The 18,173-nt window shown below is 48.4% G+C and overlaps 1 protein-coding gene across 4 annotated transcripts in view; it reads left to right on the plus strand.

The window, feature by feature from the left end:
- Nucleotides 1-2,208: 2,208 nt before the first annotated feature.
- Nucleotides 2,209-18,173, plus strand: part of EPHA10 (EPH receptor A10) — a 29,130-nt gene continuing 13,165 nt past the window's right edge. For 2 of the 4 annotated variants that reach the window (XM_033157488.1, XM_033157487.1), the window contains exons 1-7: nucleotides 2,209-2,313; nucleotides 4,582-4,646; nucleotides 5,850-6,519; nucleotides 12,914-13,069; nucleotides 13,396-13,746; nucleotides 15,780-15,904; nucleotides 16,601-16,769. In XM_033157488.1, coding sequence (XP_033013379.1) covers nucleotides 2,253-2,313; nucleotides 4,582-4,646; nucleotides 5,850-6,519; nucleotides 12,914-13,069; nucleotides 13,396-13,746; nucleotides 15,780-15,904; nucleotides 16,601-16,769 — 1,597 coding nt within the window. In that variant the 5' untranslated portion in view covers nucleotides 2,209-2,252. Of the gene's footprint in view, nucleotides 2,314-4,581; nucleotides 4,647-5,849; nucleotides 6,520-12,913; nucleotides 13,070-13,395; nucleotides 13,759-15,779; nucleotides 15,905-16,600; nucleotides 16,770-18,173 lie in introns of all 4 variants that reach the window. The other 2 variants (XR_004427168.1, XM_033157486.1) reach the window with 2 other exon arrangements.

Raw genomic sequence — 18,173 nt, forward strand, 5'->3', positions numbered from 1 at the left:
CACTCTGTACTTGCACACACGATTATGCAGATGGTGGATGTGAAGACCAGATCCCCAAAGAGCAGGTCATGTGAGTTTACTGCAGCGAAAAAAGACAGATCAGTTTGTATGTGATGACTTCAAGGGCGGATGGATTAAACGGCAACTTTTCCAAAGCTTCATCCTATTTGTGATGTTATCTCAGTACAGCTTCAGCCTGCAAAACCCACTGAACGATTCACCTCACTTGTCACTCTGACCACATAAGCTTAATACATCCTGCCATTGGTATCCTGCTCACTCCTGGATCCAGCACATTTCTAGTCCTCAAGTTCAAAACCCTCCTTGGCCGGGTCTCTTTATTAAGAGAATTGTTAATCCTCCTCATCAAATAATATTTGTGTTGTTTTTTTTAAAAAAAACTCTATGGATGAGTTTATTCGATTGACAGTATCTGAGTACCAAGACCAGTGTTTCTCAACCGGGGGAGTGTATGTATGAAGATCGGCAGGGGAGGATGAGTGCTTCCAAAAAATATGTACAATATAAGTTTAAAAAAACCCAAAACCCACCCAAATTAAAATATGAAAGTGTGAAGTGGTATGTGAAGATCACCACCATGGGTGCACAGGAGTTCAGCATTACCTCTCAGTTGGTGTGGTGTACAATATATACAGCGCAGCAGTGCATCATGCAGGCTGCAGTGAATTGTGAGAATTTCACACATACTATATATATGCCATTGCTATTACATATAAAATTATCTTTGATTTAAGGGAGACATTTTTTAGTGTGTGGTTGAAACAACAATTGTGCAGCTGGAAAAGTGGGGAGGAAATTACACACGCCAGGTTGATGTAGTTAGGAAGCACTTCAACGACTAGCAACAGCTGTGATTCTGGCATTTCAGGGGTTGGACTAGATGATCCTTTGGGCAACTTCCAACTCCATGGTTCTATGAATCTATAGATCAGGCACATCCAGCTCCCAAGAGACTGTGATCTACTCCCAGTATAGAAAAACCGGCAGTGAGGTTTTTTTTGGGGGGGGGGAAGGATTGACTAGAGTTGTTGAGCTTTTTTGGGGGGACCAATAAGGATTACCCAGGAGATCACTAGTATAAGTGGTACCATGATCGACCACAAACATCCCCACGATCAACCGGTAGATCGTGATTGACCTGTTGGACATGCTTGCTATAGGTGATTAAATCAACTTAGTTTCCGCTGAGTTAAACTGCTGAAGCAATGCTAATATGCGTCCTTTTTCTTTGAGTCACCAGACCTGGACAGAATCTGAGTGAGACCACCTAGAAACCCTCCGAGAAAGCAGCCTAGGTTGGCAAGTTGATTCTGCAGACAATGGATAGCTCAGTTGGTTAGAGTGTGGTGCTGATAACACCAATGTTGCAGGTTTGAGCCCCATATGGGGCAGCTGCATATTCCTGCATTGCAGGGGGTTGGACTAGATGACCCCCAGGGTCCCTTCCAGCTCTATGATTCTGGTAGAAGGAAATGAGCAGACCATCCTACCAATTGCGCAGCACTGTGAGGAAGCCTTTCATCACTGCCCTTCAGTCCTTGCTAGAGCATCTCCAAGAGGAATTTTTGGAAATCAAGTGTGATTCAGCTGTCAAAGATGTTTTGATCCAAATGTCTTTGTGAAGCTGTTCTTCCTGCTCTTATGGCTATTAAAACAAAGGCATTTGACAAGCATGCAACATCTGTGCACAGATTAATAATAATTAAAACAGACTCTGAAAATTAAAAGTTCATGTGAAGTGTAAGCACTTTGGTTCATTGTTATTGTTAAAACCCCATAACATTGGAAGGCGGCGGATTCTCTCTTGAAGGTTTTTCAATAGAGGCTGGGTGACCATCTGCCACGGATTCTTTCGTTACGATTCCTGCATTGCAGGCGGCGCGGCTGGGCTAGATGAACCGGGGGGTTCCCTTCCAATTCTGCAATTCTATGCTTTGTAATTAAAACTACCGATATTGCAGTCGTTTAACATAAGGGGAGACAGGATTCAAGGTGGGGGGCGTGCGTGGGATTTTTATACTAGCCAAAAGGGGGGAACACTGACGTAGACCAACTACTGACCACGCCCCCGGGCAACCCCCCCCCCCGCCTCGCGCTCCGTCCCGCCTCTCTCCTTCGCCCGCCGACCCCTATTGGCCGGTGGGCGTGGCGGCGCGCGGATGCAGTTGCCTGGCAGCAGCGGGCAGCTGGAGCGGGCGGCAGCATGAGGAGCCTAGCCGGCGCGCGGGGCCATGGCACTGCCGTGCCTCGTCCTCCTCGGGCTGGTCGTGCGCGCTGCCTCCGCTGAGCAAGGTAGGGGGGAGGACTGCGCCTAACCAGGGAGGCTCCACCGAGGGGAAGCCGCCCTCCACTAGGGCCAGGCCAGGCAGTCCCATTGGAGAAGAGCCACCTCTCGGAGGTAGAGTGCCCACGAGCATGGATGCTCTGCTGGGTCATCAGCCCCCTTCTCCCCCAATGGAGGGGTAGGGCGGGCGGGAGAGGTTTTCCTAAAGCGCACCCCGCGCCCTTTCTTGCCAGGGTAAGGTACCCCAAGGGGTTGAGCAACCAGGGAAAACCCTATCCTCTTCCTTTCCTCCCCTCCCGCAAGCGAGCCCAGACGGGACGGAGGGGTAGTCTGCGGCGTAGCGGCGGCACATGCTATGCTCCGAGCGCTGCGCCGCCGGAAAGCCCGTCTTCTTCGGGGAGCGTTGCCGCCAGCGCCTCTGGAGGGAGTTTGGGGGGCGGCTGAGAACGGGGGCCCCGTCGGGATACCCACCGGTCGTCGGGGGTCCTTAAGGTCGCCCGCTTGCTTCGGGAACCGTCTTCCGGGCCCCGGCAGGGAAGTGGTTGCGGAGGAGCAGCATCTCTCCTCCTCGGGCTCGGCGCGCCCCTTCTCGCCCAGTAGCCCTGGCGGCAGGGACGCCGCTGCCCAGCCCGGCGCTCGGCGGCAGAGGCGGACAAGACCGTGCAGCGCCAACGGGGCTCGACCTCCACGGCATTCGGGTGGACTGGCTGTCGGAGGGTTAGGCACCCCGCAGATGTTTAAAAAAGCCCCCCCCCGACAGCTCCCGGGCTCAGGCAGGCAGCTCTCGCTTGTTCCTTATTCCTGCTGCTTCCGACACCGCCCTCTCCCCAATCCCAATCTTTGCCGGTGGGCAGGGACAGTCCTGGATGCTGTACAGAGCTGAACCTCCCATGCCCAAGAGAGCCCGCTTCCACAGATGCCGGCCCTCAACTCAGGGCGGTTTCAGTGGCAGCTCCTAGCAAGAGGGTCCAGTAAGGTTTCCGTCAAGAGGTGAGAGGATGGAGCCTCCCTTGAGTCCTGCTGGGGAGAAGGATGCTCCTCCTGCCAGGTAAAGCCTCTCCTCCCTGGTTGCCTGCTGTCAGCTGTTTGTTTTACTGCTGCCTCCAGATGAGCTTTTGACTGCAAATATGCTGCCTGCTATGGCTATCAGCTGTTCGGTTTGGCTCTAGAACCAGGGGCTGGTGTTTGTTTCCTTTTTGTTTTTTTTGCCCTGAGAATTTTATTTATTTATCAAATTTATATCCCACCCTTCCGTCACAAGATCGCAGGGTGGTTTGCAGAATAAAATACAAGATAAAAACATTAGTAAATAATTAAAACTAAAACAATAACCCCCCCCTCCCCACAGACAAATTTAAAAGGCTGTAGAATATTAACGAGCCAAAGGCCTGGTTGAAATGTTTTATTATTATTATTTAAAGAAAGAAGTGTGTTTAAATAGGGAATGAAATAACCAGAGCACGCTGCTTCTGTTCATGTGCTAGCTGCTGTCTGGCTTGGCAGACGAAAGCATTCACTGCTTGTACATTGCACTGCTTTGGTCTTGTGGGAACGAAGTGGCTTGGATTGGCAGGAGCATCCTACGAAATCTTTATTATAGTTACTGTGGCAGCTGCTGCTGCTTTGCTTGTCAAGGGGAGGATGTGCCCTGAATCTCTTGGCCAAAAGCTTCTTCTGTGAGATGCCTGGGCAGGATAATGAAGCTGTCGCGGGATCGAGATGACTCTTCTCCTCTCTCCACCAGTCTCTGCCCCGCAAAACTGCCACTGGGGGACGGAGGGAATTGATTGAGCAAAGGAGCCTTGGTTCAAAGTGGGAGCGTCCATGTTCAGGGTCACTCACAGAGCAGAAGCAGTTAAATCACATGACTCGCACCTCTGGGCATGTAAGGCAGTCAGGGCTTCAGGGCAATGAGCAATTGGCAGGGTTAAGCCGTTTGGGGCCTCACCACAGAACGGACTCTGGGTGGTCTATGGGCCTAGTCCTTCCAAGTGCTTGGCCTTCCCTCCAGTACTTTCTGGCTCTTAGGGGACTTCTCAGATATTAGGAAGAGGCCTACTGGGAGCCAGCGGCTCTCAAAAGCTCTGGCAGGCAGCATCTGAGCCCTCAAGCCCAGCTCTGGTAGGCAACAGTCAGGCCATAGATTTGCTAGTTTCCTTTTGGATTCCTTCCCTAAAGATCAAACAGAGTGAACCAAGGGGGCCTGTAACGGAGAGTTCAGGGACAGGCTCCCCTGCATAGTCTCCTTCTAATGTTTCTCTCTCTCTCTCTTTCAGTCATTTTGCTGGATTCTCAGGAATCGCAAGCTGAACTGGGCTGGACGTCACACCCTTCCAATGGGGTGAGTGGCTGTTCTGGGGCATTTGTGGTTCTGCAACACACTTGCTGAGCCTGGCCTGGTAGGCTGGCTTGGGAGTGGTGGTGGTGGTGCTGCCAGCAAAGCCACTGAGGACACCCAGGCCCAATGTCATGTCTTCTCTTTGGCCAGCTAGTGATCTTTCCCCACAGGTTAGTTTTGTTTACTGATTAAGAGAATGGCTGCTTTGCATCTCCCTGAACCCAAGGACCCTGCCTGCTGCCTGAAGTCACTTTGGTGGCAGAGAGAAGGGCACTCATGGTCTCCCAGGGTAGGCAAACTGTTTTGCTCTACTAATGGCCAGGCAATTGCAAGAGGATGGCTTCCCATTGGCTTTAACTGTTGAAATATGGTTTAAGAAGCCCCAGGTGGCCTCAGAAGCCTGCTAGGCCTTTTCTTTTTTCTTTTTAATATCTTAAAGTTTTTCAATTAGCAAATAAAATAAACCAAAGAAAAATTGTGTGAAGAAGTACTCATAATATTACAGCATGGTGAAAGCATAGTGTCATTATAGTTAAATTTATTGCTCCAAAACATTACATAATATACTCATTCTACCCTCCCCATAAACCTGTTAGGCTGGTTTATATGTATTCTTTTGTAATAAGTTAGCTTTAGTTACTATAGCCCAAATTTTAGCAATCCATTTGGATGTAGCAGGAAATATGTCCCCCCCCCCATTTTTTAAACTATCATAATCCTAACAGCAGTTATGAGATTAAACACAATTCCTCAATCACTCTGTGGAATAACATCTTATAGATAACCAAGTAGAAATTTTTGAGGTTCTAAGGGTATACAATACCCTAGCATATCAAGGATATTGGCCTAAATAGATTTCCAGAATATTGGTATTTGAGAACATTTCCAAAAGATGTGTATATAATCCGCTTCATTTAATCACATATCTTCCTTTTTTCCTGCCAATTCTCATGGACTATGAAACACCAGGGCACCAGTCCTATTTTTCTAGAAAAAGGAGGTGCTGGAATTCACCATGAACACATCCTTTGTTCTCTTATAATGGCAATGAAGCCTACCTGAGAAGTACCAGAACTGAGTTCCAGCAGAAAAAAGCCCTGATTGGCACCAATGACAGATGGGCTCCTTTGCAGGGAGGACCCCAAGCATTGCGAAGTAGCCATTTCCATGGAATAACAGGTGTGTCTCCTTTCATATCCTCTGCAGTGGGAAGAGATCAGTGGGGTGGATGAGAAGGACCGGCCCATCCGCACATACCAGATCTGTAACGTCATGGAGCCGAACCAGAACAACTGGCTGCAGACCACGTGGATCTCTCGGCAGGGTGGCCAGAGGATCTTTGTGGAGCTGAAATTCACCCTCAGGGACTGCAACAGCATCCCAGGGGTGGGGGGCACCTGCAAGGAGACCTTCAACCTCTACTATGCAGAGTCCGACTCCAGCCTGGGCCCCAACATCAGCGAGCAGAAGCACACCAAGATAGACACCATCGCTGCTGACGAGAGCTTCACCCAGGGGGATCTGGGCGAGCGGAAGATGAAGCTCAACGTGGAGCTGAGGGAGATCGGGCACCTCGGCAAGAGGGGCTTCCACCTGGGCTTCCAGGATGTGGGTGCCTGCGTGGCACTGGTGTCTGTGCGGGTCTATTACAAGAAGTGCCTCTCCACGGTACGGAACTTGGCCGCCTTCCCCGACACGGTGGCGGAAGCTGCCTTTGCCACCCTGGTGGAAGTGAGGGGCGCCTGCATCAACCACTCCGAGGTGGAGGCAGATGGCCCTCCCAGGATGCACTGCAGCGCAGAGGGGGAGTGGCTGGTCCCCATTGGGAAGTGCACCTGCAGAGCTGGCTTTGAAGAAAAGGGCAGCAGGTGTCAAGGTAAAAGGAACGGCTGTCTGTACCCTTTCCCTTATGCCGAAGCTGCGTCGTCCACCCACCCCGTCACCTTGTTCTAACGTGCAAATAATGTGTTTTGTAGAACTCGCCATTTGCTGTAACAAGCCCTTACTGTTTATGTGCACCCAGGGCCTTTGGGCTAAGATATGATGGCATCCAAAGGCACCTGAGATTGTGGAGCCTCTCCTCTCCTCTCCTCTCCTCTCCTCTCCTCTCCCTGCCAACAGCAATACTCCCATTGTTGGATTTTTCTCTATTGAGTTGTGGAATCCCTGAATCATTTAACAGCCATCCTTAAAAATATTGCGAAACTGGACATGATCTCATGTGCTGCAGTCTTAATGAGCCTGCAGATGTAATCATTTTCAGGATCAGCAAAGCAGGAGAGTCTTGTCAAGGGGCTTGATTACATTAAAATTAATTTAGAAACACTTTTTTTTGAGAGAGAGAGAATGCAAGAGAGAGAGAGAGAGAGAGGAAGTGGAAGTGGATTTCTTCCAGTCTCATCTCTCTTTTGTTGATCTACCCACACTGAGGGCAACTGTCCTAGGTCCATCATGCAAGGTTGACATATCGTCCATCAACTCCTGCCCAGCTCCTCCTGTCAGGGTGACCAGAAACCTGAGGGGTTTGCAAGGTGGTTTTTACCACTGCATGGTGTCCTTGCTTCTCGCAGTTGATCTCAGTGCTCCAGGCTTGTATGCTGCTTTGCTTTGCTTGTGCCTTGATGCTCTTTTTGCTCTTCTTCATTTGGAAGTGGGTCCAGAACCTGGGCAGGAAGACAACTCTGCCCTTCCAGATGTGGTTGGTTGGACTCAGATTTCTGCTGAGCTCCATTAAGCCCCAGCCAGTGATCGGCAATGATGAGAGTTGTAGTCCAGCAACATCTGGCCTAGAATGAAGGTGGAGGGCAGTTTAGGGGACTTGCAGCATTTGCTAAGGGGGGGGGGGTGGAGTCGGGAAGGGGCAAATGGGGTGTTGTCCCTCAAAGTTATTCTAATTGGTTGAGAGTTTCCACAAGTCTTAACATTGGGCAACTGTAGATGAGGCATTAACTCCAATGACATCTTTGGAGAAGCTTAAATTACCCCAGGGCAAAGTGGTGATTCTGGCCTCAGGGCCCCCAAGTCATTGGCAGGTGTTGGGCAACAGCCAGTTCTAACACACAACTTTGACACAACTCTTATGGGTTGTCAGGAAGGCTTGAGAAAAGCACACATTCTTCCCAGCCCCTCAAATTGGCAGCAATCCTTTTTTCTCAGTGGAATGTGACTTTTGTGCATTTTAATTAAAAATGGGTTGGCCAGCCCACCCCGCTCATTTCTTTCCATGACTGGCCTGGATTTGTCTGCAGAAAAACTGTGTTTAATAAGCATTTTTCAGTTTTGCATATTTGGCTAGTTGGGGGAAGACTAGACTCCTCATTTACTTTTCTTCTCTCTTTCTTTTTCTTCCAATTTGGGAGCCTGCTTGCAAAAGCCAAAGCACCAGCAGTATTGACCATCTCCTGGTTGGTTTTCATGCCCCGCTTTGACCTTGTGGAGATGATGGGTGTCTCTCTCCCTCCCCCCCCCCACCTCCCCTGCTCCATGCAGCAGTTCCTCCCCTAATGATCAAACACCCCTAACACATGTATGCTAACTAGGGCAATTTTCTGATTAAAGGAAGTTAATTAACTGATTAAAACTGCATATATTTGAATATGAATGAATGAAAATAGCCTTGCAAGAGAGGTCCGTTACTCCTTTCCCCTTTTTGGGATGTTTGAGGCAGGATTGAAAGAAGGGAGGGAGATGTCCCATTCTGGACACCACAGCTTAAGATGCATATTGACAAGCTAGAATGTATGCAGAAGAGGGTGGCCAAGTTGATCAAGGGTCTGAAAATCAAGCCTGGTGAGGAACAGTTGAGGCATATTTAGCCTGGAGAAGAAAAGACAGAGAGGGGATACTATTGACATCTTCAAATATCTGAAGGGCTGTCCCATAGAAGATGGAGCAAGCTCTTTTTCCGGCTGCTCCAGAGGGTAGGACCCGAAGCAATAGAATTAAATGACAAGAATTGAGATTCCAGCTAAGCGTCAGGAAGAAGTTTCTGATGGCACGAACTATTTGACGAGAAGTGGGTTCCTTCGGAAGGTAGTGGACTTTCCTTCATTGGAGGTTTAAAGCAGTATTTAGATGGCCATCTGTCAGGGATTCTTTAGCTATGATTCTTGCATTACAGGAGGCTAGACTAGATAACCCTTGTGATCCCTTCCAAATGTACAATTCTATTATTCTGTTCCCATGATCATGATGTGAAGTCCATATCCTGGGGACATTGGCAAAGCAGGCATTAGGTATCCTGATGGTGGTAGCTCCTCCACTAGCTCAGCAGACCCAAAAATAAAAAAATAAAAATCCTGCAGTCCATCTATTTTCACAGTTCTCTATAAAGGGCATATGGAACCTTTTGTAGAAATGTTTGCATGATATTGGTTCAGCTGTTTACTGTTTTAAAACTTGTCTCAGTTGCCGAAAGCAGCCACCTTAAGGATGTGGCAAGTTCCCCCACTCCCCAGCCCCCCCAAAAAAGTTAAGAGGAACCCTGTGACTGTGTGTTTGCAGTCAAATGCTCCTCTGTGCTTATTTGGGTCTCAAACCTCACCCTGATTCCCTTGGAATGCAGGGAGCTTTGTGGCTGCTCATTTTGCTGGTTTCTCTCTCTGCTGAAGTCACTGGCTGTGCTTGGATGTTATTCCAGTGAGTGGAGCTTCATGATGAAGTAAATGAAGGAGAAGCCTCCCCTCCCTTTCGACTTCTGAACTCCCCCCTGACTCTGATGCAGCCACAAGGAAGCTGAAAGCTTCATCTTCGCTTATTGATTACCCATGGTTTAGCATGTCATCTGAAGTTGATAAACTGTGGTTAATCTTATAGTTTTAACCACGGCTAGTGCAAAGGAGCCAAGATCATATCATACATGGTTTACACTAGCCATGGTAAGACTAACCGTGTTTGGCTCTGGATGCTTTGTTAAGCTGCAGTGAATTTAAAACAGAAGCAAAGTCTTGTTGCAGCTGTGCTGGAGGGGAGGTACACAAGCCCCAGAATAGGATAGGGTCATTCTCATGCTAAACTATGGTTAGCAAGCTAGCCCACTGGGCCTTCCATTATTGGCTATAGGAAGAAGGCGAGAAATGTTTTTGCATCCTGCTGGGCACGTACTTTTGTGAATCTGGAGCCCTCCACCACAAGAAGCAGCTGACAACTCCTGAAAATGCTGCCCATCTTTCTCACACCCTTCGCTCAGCAGCAGCAAGGAGACTTCCAGCGAAGTCCAAGGTTAATATTTATCAGCTGGGTTTCTTGCAAATGAGACAACTTCAACCAGCCATCAAATTAATATGATGGAGATCCAGTTCCAAAAATAACTGTCAGCCACTTCTCCTTGACAGAAGCATAAATTGGTGCTGCAGGAGAATTTCTATTACAGCATGTTCCTCTCTGGCTTTGACAGCAGTGGTGGGAGGCAGTACTGTGTTAATATTCTGCTGGCTTTGTGGCAGGCAGGCGTGGCTGAGGAAAGTGGCAGCTTTGCAGGGAGCCTCTGTTGCAGAGGCAATAGCCAGCCCTGTGCCAAGAAATGAAGAGATAATTTGTTGGCAGTGCCTCGGGCCTCTGAAAATCTTCTGAGCAAAGGTAGTGGAAGAGCCTGAGCTCATTTCAGGATGGACTTGGAAAGAGACTCAGAAACGAATTTCTTTCCTTTGGGTTAGGAAAAGGAGTTCTGCTTATCAAGTCCATCTTCTGTGAGAGAAGCGCTTGCAGGATTTGCCCTTCCTGTGTCATTGCAGACAGAAGTCAACTTGCTGCTCACAAAGGAAGGACTTCATCCTGTTCTGCCTGCTGTTAAATTTGGCACTAGACAGTTGGAGGAGGGGGGAGAAAGAGGAGGAAGGATCCTGCCTCTTAATGGCTCCAGTGCCCATTAAACCAGGGGACAACTTTAATTGGCTGATGGATTCTACAGAAGTGTCCAGGAACATAATTAAGCTGCATGGTGTAATTGGGGTTAATAATAATTAGGCAAGATGGAGTGAATGGCTGTCTGGACCCTTCTGTTTCTCTCTCAAACTTGACCTTCAGTAACTGATAGCAGTCTGGAATCTGCATAATCCTCTCTTGCAGAAGCCTGCTGGGGCAAACTAGGGTTCGTCTGCTCTAGAAGTTTGCCTGGTATCAGTATTGAACTCTCTGGTCTGTAGTTTCTGCACTTTTCTCTTTTTTTGCAGTTAGGGAGTGGAGGACATTCACCCATCTCCACTTCTCAGGCAATTCTCAAAGGCTACAGTCAGTGGCTCTGAAATACCATAATAGCCACAATCTGCTTTTGCAATTGAGGGTGCAATTCATCTGGCCCGGGAGACTTAAAAATCATTTGTTAAAATTATCAGTATACCACCTTGTGTTTCAAAGGACTATCAAGGCAGTTTGCAGGGCAGAGCATAGTATAACAACAAAAACCATGTAATTTACAGTAGTCTGGTTTCTCTAACCATCTCCCTATTTATTCTGGGCTACAAGACCCTCACTGTGTCATTCCTTCCACTTTCAAGATTAAGGCAGAATCTGGAGCTAATCCATGGGGATTTGTCTATATCATTCCATCTCCTGCCCCCCTCCCCTCTTCCTCTCAGCTCTCCTGGTCAGATATCCTGGTCAGGTTCATGAAGCTTGTCTTCTAGGAGAAAAAGCTATTCAACAGCACCTGCATCCTCTTAGCCCCTGTGCATGTGTGCAGATTAGACAGCGGAAGAAGAGCTGTCTGCTTTCTCTGTGTCTGCCAGATGGTTGCAAGAAAGGCACCCCTGCGACTGTGGAGCTTTCCCGTTTTCCCTCCTGGACTTGGCAATGCATGAATTAGCCCTGCCAGTTTGTGTGAACCACAACTGTATGTAACCATAGCTGCTCTGATCCTGCAAAATACCAGTGGCCTGTTCCTTATGGAGGAGTTTCTTGCAAGTCCAGACAATGGCAAGTCCAGCCTGGTGTATCAACCATGTGGTTCATTGGAAGATCAACAGGAGCTGCAGCTTGGGCCTCATGCAGCTAGACTGTGGACTCAGAACAGCTGAAAGAGCCGCTTCTCCTCATCTCAGAATTGCATGAGTGACGTCTGCCGCCCGAGAACTCTGTAATACAAGAGCAGAGGAATCGGGGACCTGCTGCTTGCTTTTGCAGCATCTCCTGCCGCTTTCTCCCTCTCTGTCTCCTTGGCGCATCCTCTCTCTCATAGAGTCCCTCAAGCCTCCTGCTTCATTATTGTGCTGAGCCACATATTACATTGCCTGTCTGAAATAATTACGGGTATGGAAATCACAGCAGAGGCTCACACAATTTCCCCCCTGACACTTAATTTTCAAGGAGACAACTCTGAAAATTACAAGCATTGCTACTTGTTTTGTGCAATCCTTGTCAAGCAAATGGAATCTTTGGCTGCCCTGGGGGGACCCATTTGTTACACAAACGCAGGGAGTAAATGTAGTGGGTACCAAGTGAGAACAAAATTGGTAGGTGATTTTCTTCGGGGGATTAGACCTATCCACGCCAAGAGCTTGCTATTTTCTCTGCCATGCTACATATTGCATGCAATGACTTGAAGAGGCAGAAGGAGAAGTTGCATTTTGTGTGTGATCTTCCTCTCCTGACATTTTGCTGAGAACTCTGTGATGTGTCTGTGCTAGGGTTGCCTGATTTCTCCCATAACCAGAATACCACAAGCCAGCCTTCTGCACTAACTCTCCAGAATTAGTTTCTCCTGTGTAAGGTCTTGGTAGAATGGCGAGGAAGATGCATTATCTAGTAATTTGTCGCTGTGATGCACAGTTTTACAAGGGACAAACCTTAAGGAGGTTTTGCATTCGAAAATTTAGAATGTATAGCTGAAAGACCACTGGCAGAAGTTTTCATAGTCTCCCCCAGATTCTAAGTTGAAAGAACCATCTTAAATGGAGACCCTGTGATGGGCGAAGGAGTCTCTGACTCTTTTGATTGCTGGTTTGTTGTCCTCATTCTGCAAAGCATGGAGAGAAGGAACAAGGTTTGCCTTCTCTAATGCTCAGACTTCATGCAGGGCTGGAAAAGTCTTCTGCCTGGAACCCACAAGAGCTGCTGCCAGCCAGGGTAGGAAGTCCTGAGCGAGATGCACCGGTGAGCTTCATGTGTTCCTCTGGGTGCAGCAACACTTTCCCCAATACACCTTTTTAATATATTTTTAATATATTCCCCTCTTTGCAACTTGTTGCTCCAGTTTTGTGCTGGGTCCTTCCCCAGGAATGGCTTTGTCCTTGCCCTTGGCCTCAGCTCTGTTGCCTCTCGCTGTCTCCTTTCAGCCTGCTCTCCTGGATATTACAAGAGGTCTGCTCGGATTCTGCGCTGCTCTCCCTGCCCTCCACACAGCTTCACGCAGCAGAAAGGTTCCACATTTTGCTTCTGCCAGGTGACCTACACCCGGGCCCCTTCAGACTTGCCGTCTGCACCCTGCACCCGTAAGGCATCCTTTTCTTTCTGGTAGTAGAGATTGCAAGGTTGGCTCATCCATCAGTGACGGGTGCTAAGAGGCATCCTCAATCACACAAGCACCTTTGCAAGCAGGTGTGTGTGGCTTTTCTGAATCTTGGGCCTGGAGTTGCAGCATGCCATGATGGCATTTCATCGCGTGACAGCTCCAGAGGCAGAATAGCAAGAAAAATAGTGGCAAAATGGCCACCTGTTTTGCTTATTTAAAAACAGGGCTCTACCATTTAAAATGCCCTTTGAAGTTAGGCTGCCATGCAACGTTCGCTGATATGCCTAACAACCGTCTTGTTTGCAGGACCCCCATCGGCACCTGGGAACCTCGTCTACCGCTTGAAGCAGTCCACCTTAGTCCTCGAGTGGAGTCCCCCGGTGGACTTGGGGGGGCGCAGCGACATCTCCTATAACCTCCTGTGCCTTCACTGCTCCTCCTCCTCCTCCTCCTCCTCCTCTCAGTGCACACCCTGCGGCCATGGGGTGAGCTTCGTGCCCCAGCAGAGGGGCTTGGTGGGCAGGACAGCCACCCTCATGAACTTGCTGCCCCAGGCAAACTACACCATCCGCGTGGAGGCTGTCAATGGCGTCTCAGGCTTGGGTAGCTCATCTGAGCAGCCATACGCAGAAATGACCATCTTTACCGGGGTGACAGGTAGGAAAGCAGGTGGGGTGTTTGTGGGGGGAGGTATTCTCCCTGCTTGATGTGCCTGCCTTTCAGCCTACTGCTTACGAAAGATTTTATGATCTATTTATTTAATGCATTTATATCTTTCCCTTGAGAAGCCCAAGGGGACACACGTGGTTCTCCCCCCTTCCTCATTATTCCCCATAACAACCTTGTGGAGTAGGTTAGGCTGAGAAGCAGTGCCTGGCCCCCAAGGTCTCCCAGCGAGCTTCATGGCTGAGTGATGATTCGAACCCAGGTCCTCGTTTGACACTTGAAACACTGCACCACACTGGCTTTCAATACAGCTTGTGGGTGGAGGGGAGAGAGATGGCCTCAGAAGTAGCTGCAAGTTATCTTGAGAAACTAAATACTGATCTTGTGGGGTGGGGGAGGGAAATCAGAGGCTGAACCTGGATTTGCCTACCTGGCCTCTGCAGGGCACTCACCTCTTTTACCCCACCCTCAATACCTATTTGCAGGGCCACAACAGGGCAAGAAGGAGAGAGGGAGAAATAAATTGTTCAGAGTTACCTTGAGTTCTTCTCTGCCAGGAAAACAAGGTCATAATGGATTATTAATAGACAGGGTTGAGCATTATTATTTTTTTGGGGGGGGGGAACTCATTGCTCTCTTTTCAGCTTAGTGGAGACCATCCCTGAGGCTCACCCCACTGCTGAGCACTATGGCCTATGTGAAACCAGTTCACAAGCAGGGTCAAACTTCTTATGAAACATTTCTTCAGGTCTCTGCAAAGCAAGAGATCAGAGTCTTCATTGGAAAGTGGATGAGAAAGCAGCGGGGAGCTGTTCAAAATCAGAGTTGAAAGAGCCTGTGACACAACCTCTGCTTTCTCGGCCTGTTAGATAGCAATGGGGGTGGCAAGGGGAAAGATTTGGTTTGCACTTCCTGGAACAATATGTGAACTGAAAGGCAGCTCCCTTTCAAAATTTGCTATGCCGATCTCCAACAGAAAGGCTGGACTCGCTTCCTGCGAAGCATCTCAGAGTGATTTCACAACACAATAAAAACATATATTTAAAAACTGCATAGCTACAAAACCTATTTCAAGTCCAATATTAGTGAAAGCACTATGCAAATATGCATTGGAGGAGATTCCTTTCACTAGTGTGCCTCTGCTTGGGGAAATGAAATGCTGACAAACGCTCAGGCTTGACATTAATAAATTGCAAACTGATGTAGACATGTGGAGAAAGAATGAGAAGCTGAAATAGGCTGTCCTTTGCCCAACCTGAAGGCTGCAGCTGCCCAAGCTGCCCAGAGTGGCTGCGGCAACCCAGTCAGATGGGCAGGGTACAAAAAAATAAAATTTATCATCATTTTCCTCTGCTACCCCTCAAAGCTAGGCTCACTTGCTCAGTTTGTTTCATTTCCCATCCATGCTCCTATGCTGTGCTTTTCCTCCCTCTTGGTTGGCTTCTTAATTAAGGAGAGCATTGGTGTCCCAGGGAGCCGGAGTGATCAAATCAAGACTTGGGGTAGTGAATAATTTAATGTTTGCTTTTCCGGGATATGGGCAATGTGGTGGTAGGGGAGGGGGAGGGGTGTGTGTCTGAAATATGAATGAGCACAGACTGTATTTACAGCAGTAGTTCACAGCATGAAAGCTTGTGTGGTGGTTTTAGCCTCTTTAAAAGAGCTTGCATGCTTTCTGCTTTCCAGCTAGTTGGCGTACGTCTGTCTCAAGAGATAGTGGAGCGCACCTCTGTGGGTGAAGTCAAACCCGATGCGTTAGCAGCCCCAAAGTGACCTCCCTGGGCCGCAAGCCTGGGCAGTGTGTATGGAGCCTCTGGGCTGCCCAGATGACAAGACTCCCCTCTTGGCCATGCTGATGTGGTTCAAAGGAAAGCAGAGCAATACGTTTCGCACCAGCTTGGCTGCAGGAGCTGTCAGAAAGAGTCATACGAAGTGCCATCCAACTGTCTTAGGGACTCCACTATGGATTTGTGTAGGGAAACTGCTGGCGACCCACCTGCCTTTCTTCTCTTTGGCTTTCTTAGCCCAGAGGCTCGTCACTGACATCCGCGCTGAGAGAATTGAGCAGAAGAGCATCTCCTTGTCCTGGCAGGAGGCCAGTGCCCTGAGCACCAATGACACAGAATATGACATTAGCTTCTATGAAAAGGTAACTGTTGCAGGAGGGGTGCTGTTGTCTTCAACTCTGAAAGGCAGATCCCCTCATTTTCTGCACTGGAACTGCTCTTTGGGGCATATTCTCTCCCCGCACCCCCACCGCAACGCCCAGCACTTCCACCGTTGCTGCTTATAAGACTTCAGGGATGGTGAGAGGGAATATGGAATCCACCCATTAGCTTGGAGGGCACCATCACTTAGTTGTAGCTCTCACAACTAGCTGATTTTTTCGGGATGTTGATGAGGACACTTAAGTGGCCAAAGAACCTTTTCTGACCATTTTAGCAATAGAATCTTCTATTAAATTTTAACCCTCATTTGATACAGGACTCCAAGAACTGGAAGGGACTCAGGGCATCCCAAACCCACAACTATATATAGAATAAAATGCAGCTGCAGGAGGGCAGAACACAGAGCCCTTTCGTTTTGTGGCCTGCCTTGGCTGGAGCCTCCACATACAGCCTCTTGGCTGAGAGTCTTAGACCTTAATTGAACAAAGCCAGATGTCTGTGTCTTTTCCTTGCTGATTTGATTTACATTTGACTCCTAGCAAGGCCCGTCCCAGGTGCCTTCTCCCTTCTTAACAACCTAGAGTGGAGCAAAATACCAATCTTAGAAGAATGAACTAGTCTCTTCTCAGATCTGGGGAGCAGCGTCTCACCTAATCTGAAACTCTGGGGTCCCACAGGGTCAGAAAGAGCAGAGCTACTCATCCCTGAAGACCACCTTCCCAGCCGTGAGAGTGGACAACCTGAAGCCCAGCACACTCTATGTCTTCCAAGTCCAGAAGACATCTTCCGCTTTCCAGGACCACAGGAACTGCAGCCACAGCATTGAGGTGGAAACGCTGGGGGAGAGTGAGTGTGCAACTGTCTCTGGAGAGGCTGCAACAAAACCACTTGGGAAGCTTGCACCCTCTGTGACTCCAACTGGCTTAATCTTTGCTGCTCTTACCTGGCCTAGCAGCCCCTCAGTCCCCCAGTGAACAGGGAGGGGCCCCCCTGAGATGGCCAGGTTTCAGCTTAATAACTCTGCCTGGCTGGAAATGAAAGCACTGAGGTGATGCACCCAGTAGGAATTCTACAGGCTGTGTTTAATGGGGCTTTAAATTGCATCCATTTGCCACACAAGATGCTTTTGGAACAAATTGAAATGAATAAAAAATTTCTCATAGAACGTAGCCATTTGCAAAAGCCAAGTCTTGAAAGTGTTGAAGGAAAACCACTTTGTAAGCCATACATTTTAATGTCTCTCTTCTAAAGAAGAATATTTCCTTAATGCTGCCTAACAGACTATGAGGCAGGGGGTGGGAGGATGAAAACAAGCTCCTGGCTGCTCGCCCACAATGCTTTCGCTCTGCCCTTTGACCCATTCATGAAGTCACTTACTTTTGAAATTAAATGAAAATAGCAGAGAAAGCAACAAGTAACTAGTTTATGCCAAAGAGAGTTTGCAGAGGTAGAGGGAAATAAGTCTGCCTGGATCAAAAAGAAGCGGGTCGGAGCATTAAATCCAAAAGTCTTTAAAGGCTCTGACTTGGATTTCCTGATGCACCCAGTGACTTTTGCCCGCTGTGAGTTTGCCCAGAAGTCAATCCTTGGTGGCAGCTGGATTCCTTTCACACTCCTTTAAATGCCATAAAAGCCCCTTGCTTGAGAAACTTCTGTTTCTTGGACCACCAACTTCAGCGAAGTGGTCTTGGTTTCCAGGGGCAACATGCCTGACCTTTCTTTATTTATAAAAAAACATTTGTGCCATAAAAATACATGTCAAAGCTGTTTACAGCAACAAAACCATACAATAAAAAACTAAAAAAAGTTCTCAGCAGGTGTCAACTAACCATTATGAAAGGATGTATTGTTAACTGCCTGCATAGGCTTGGCAGAATAGGAAAGTTCTCAGCAGGAGAATGTCTCCTCTCCCAAGGTAAGGAAGAAGGAAATGAGGAAAGAAAGTATGAGAGTATCAGTCTAGCACCCAAGGGAAGGTCAGCACAGGTTAAAGCGCAGTCTAGGAAGTCTGGAGGTTCCTCTTACTCTCTGATTTCTCCCATGTATTCCAACACCTCCAACAGTCACCGCTTGCAACAAGGAGGGGGGGCTGAAAGCTCAGCACTGTTTCTGCATCTCCATCCTCTTGGGACTTTAGGACCAGGCCAGATATGGCTTTCGTTGCAGGACTAGCAGTAACATTGGGAGATAAAAAACATTATGCTAAGGCTGCAGCATGCAGAGAGGGGCGTTTTATCACCTCCACCCCCA

The sequence above is a fragment of the Lacerta agilis genome, chromosome 8 (genome assembly GCF_009819535.1).
Source record: "Lacerta agilis isolate rLacAgi1 chromosome 8, rLacAgi1.pri, whole genome shotgun sequence".
Taxonomy (NCBI): Eukaryota; Metazoa; Chordata; class Lepidosauria; order Squamata; family Lacertidae; genus Lacerta; species Lacerta agilis.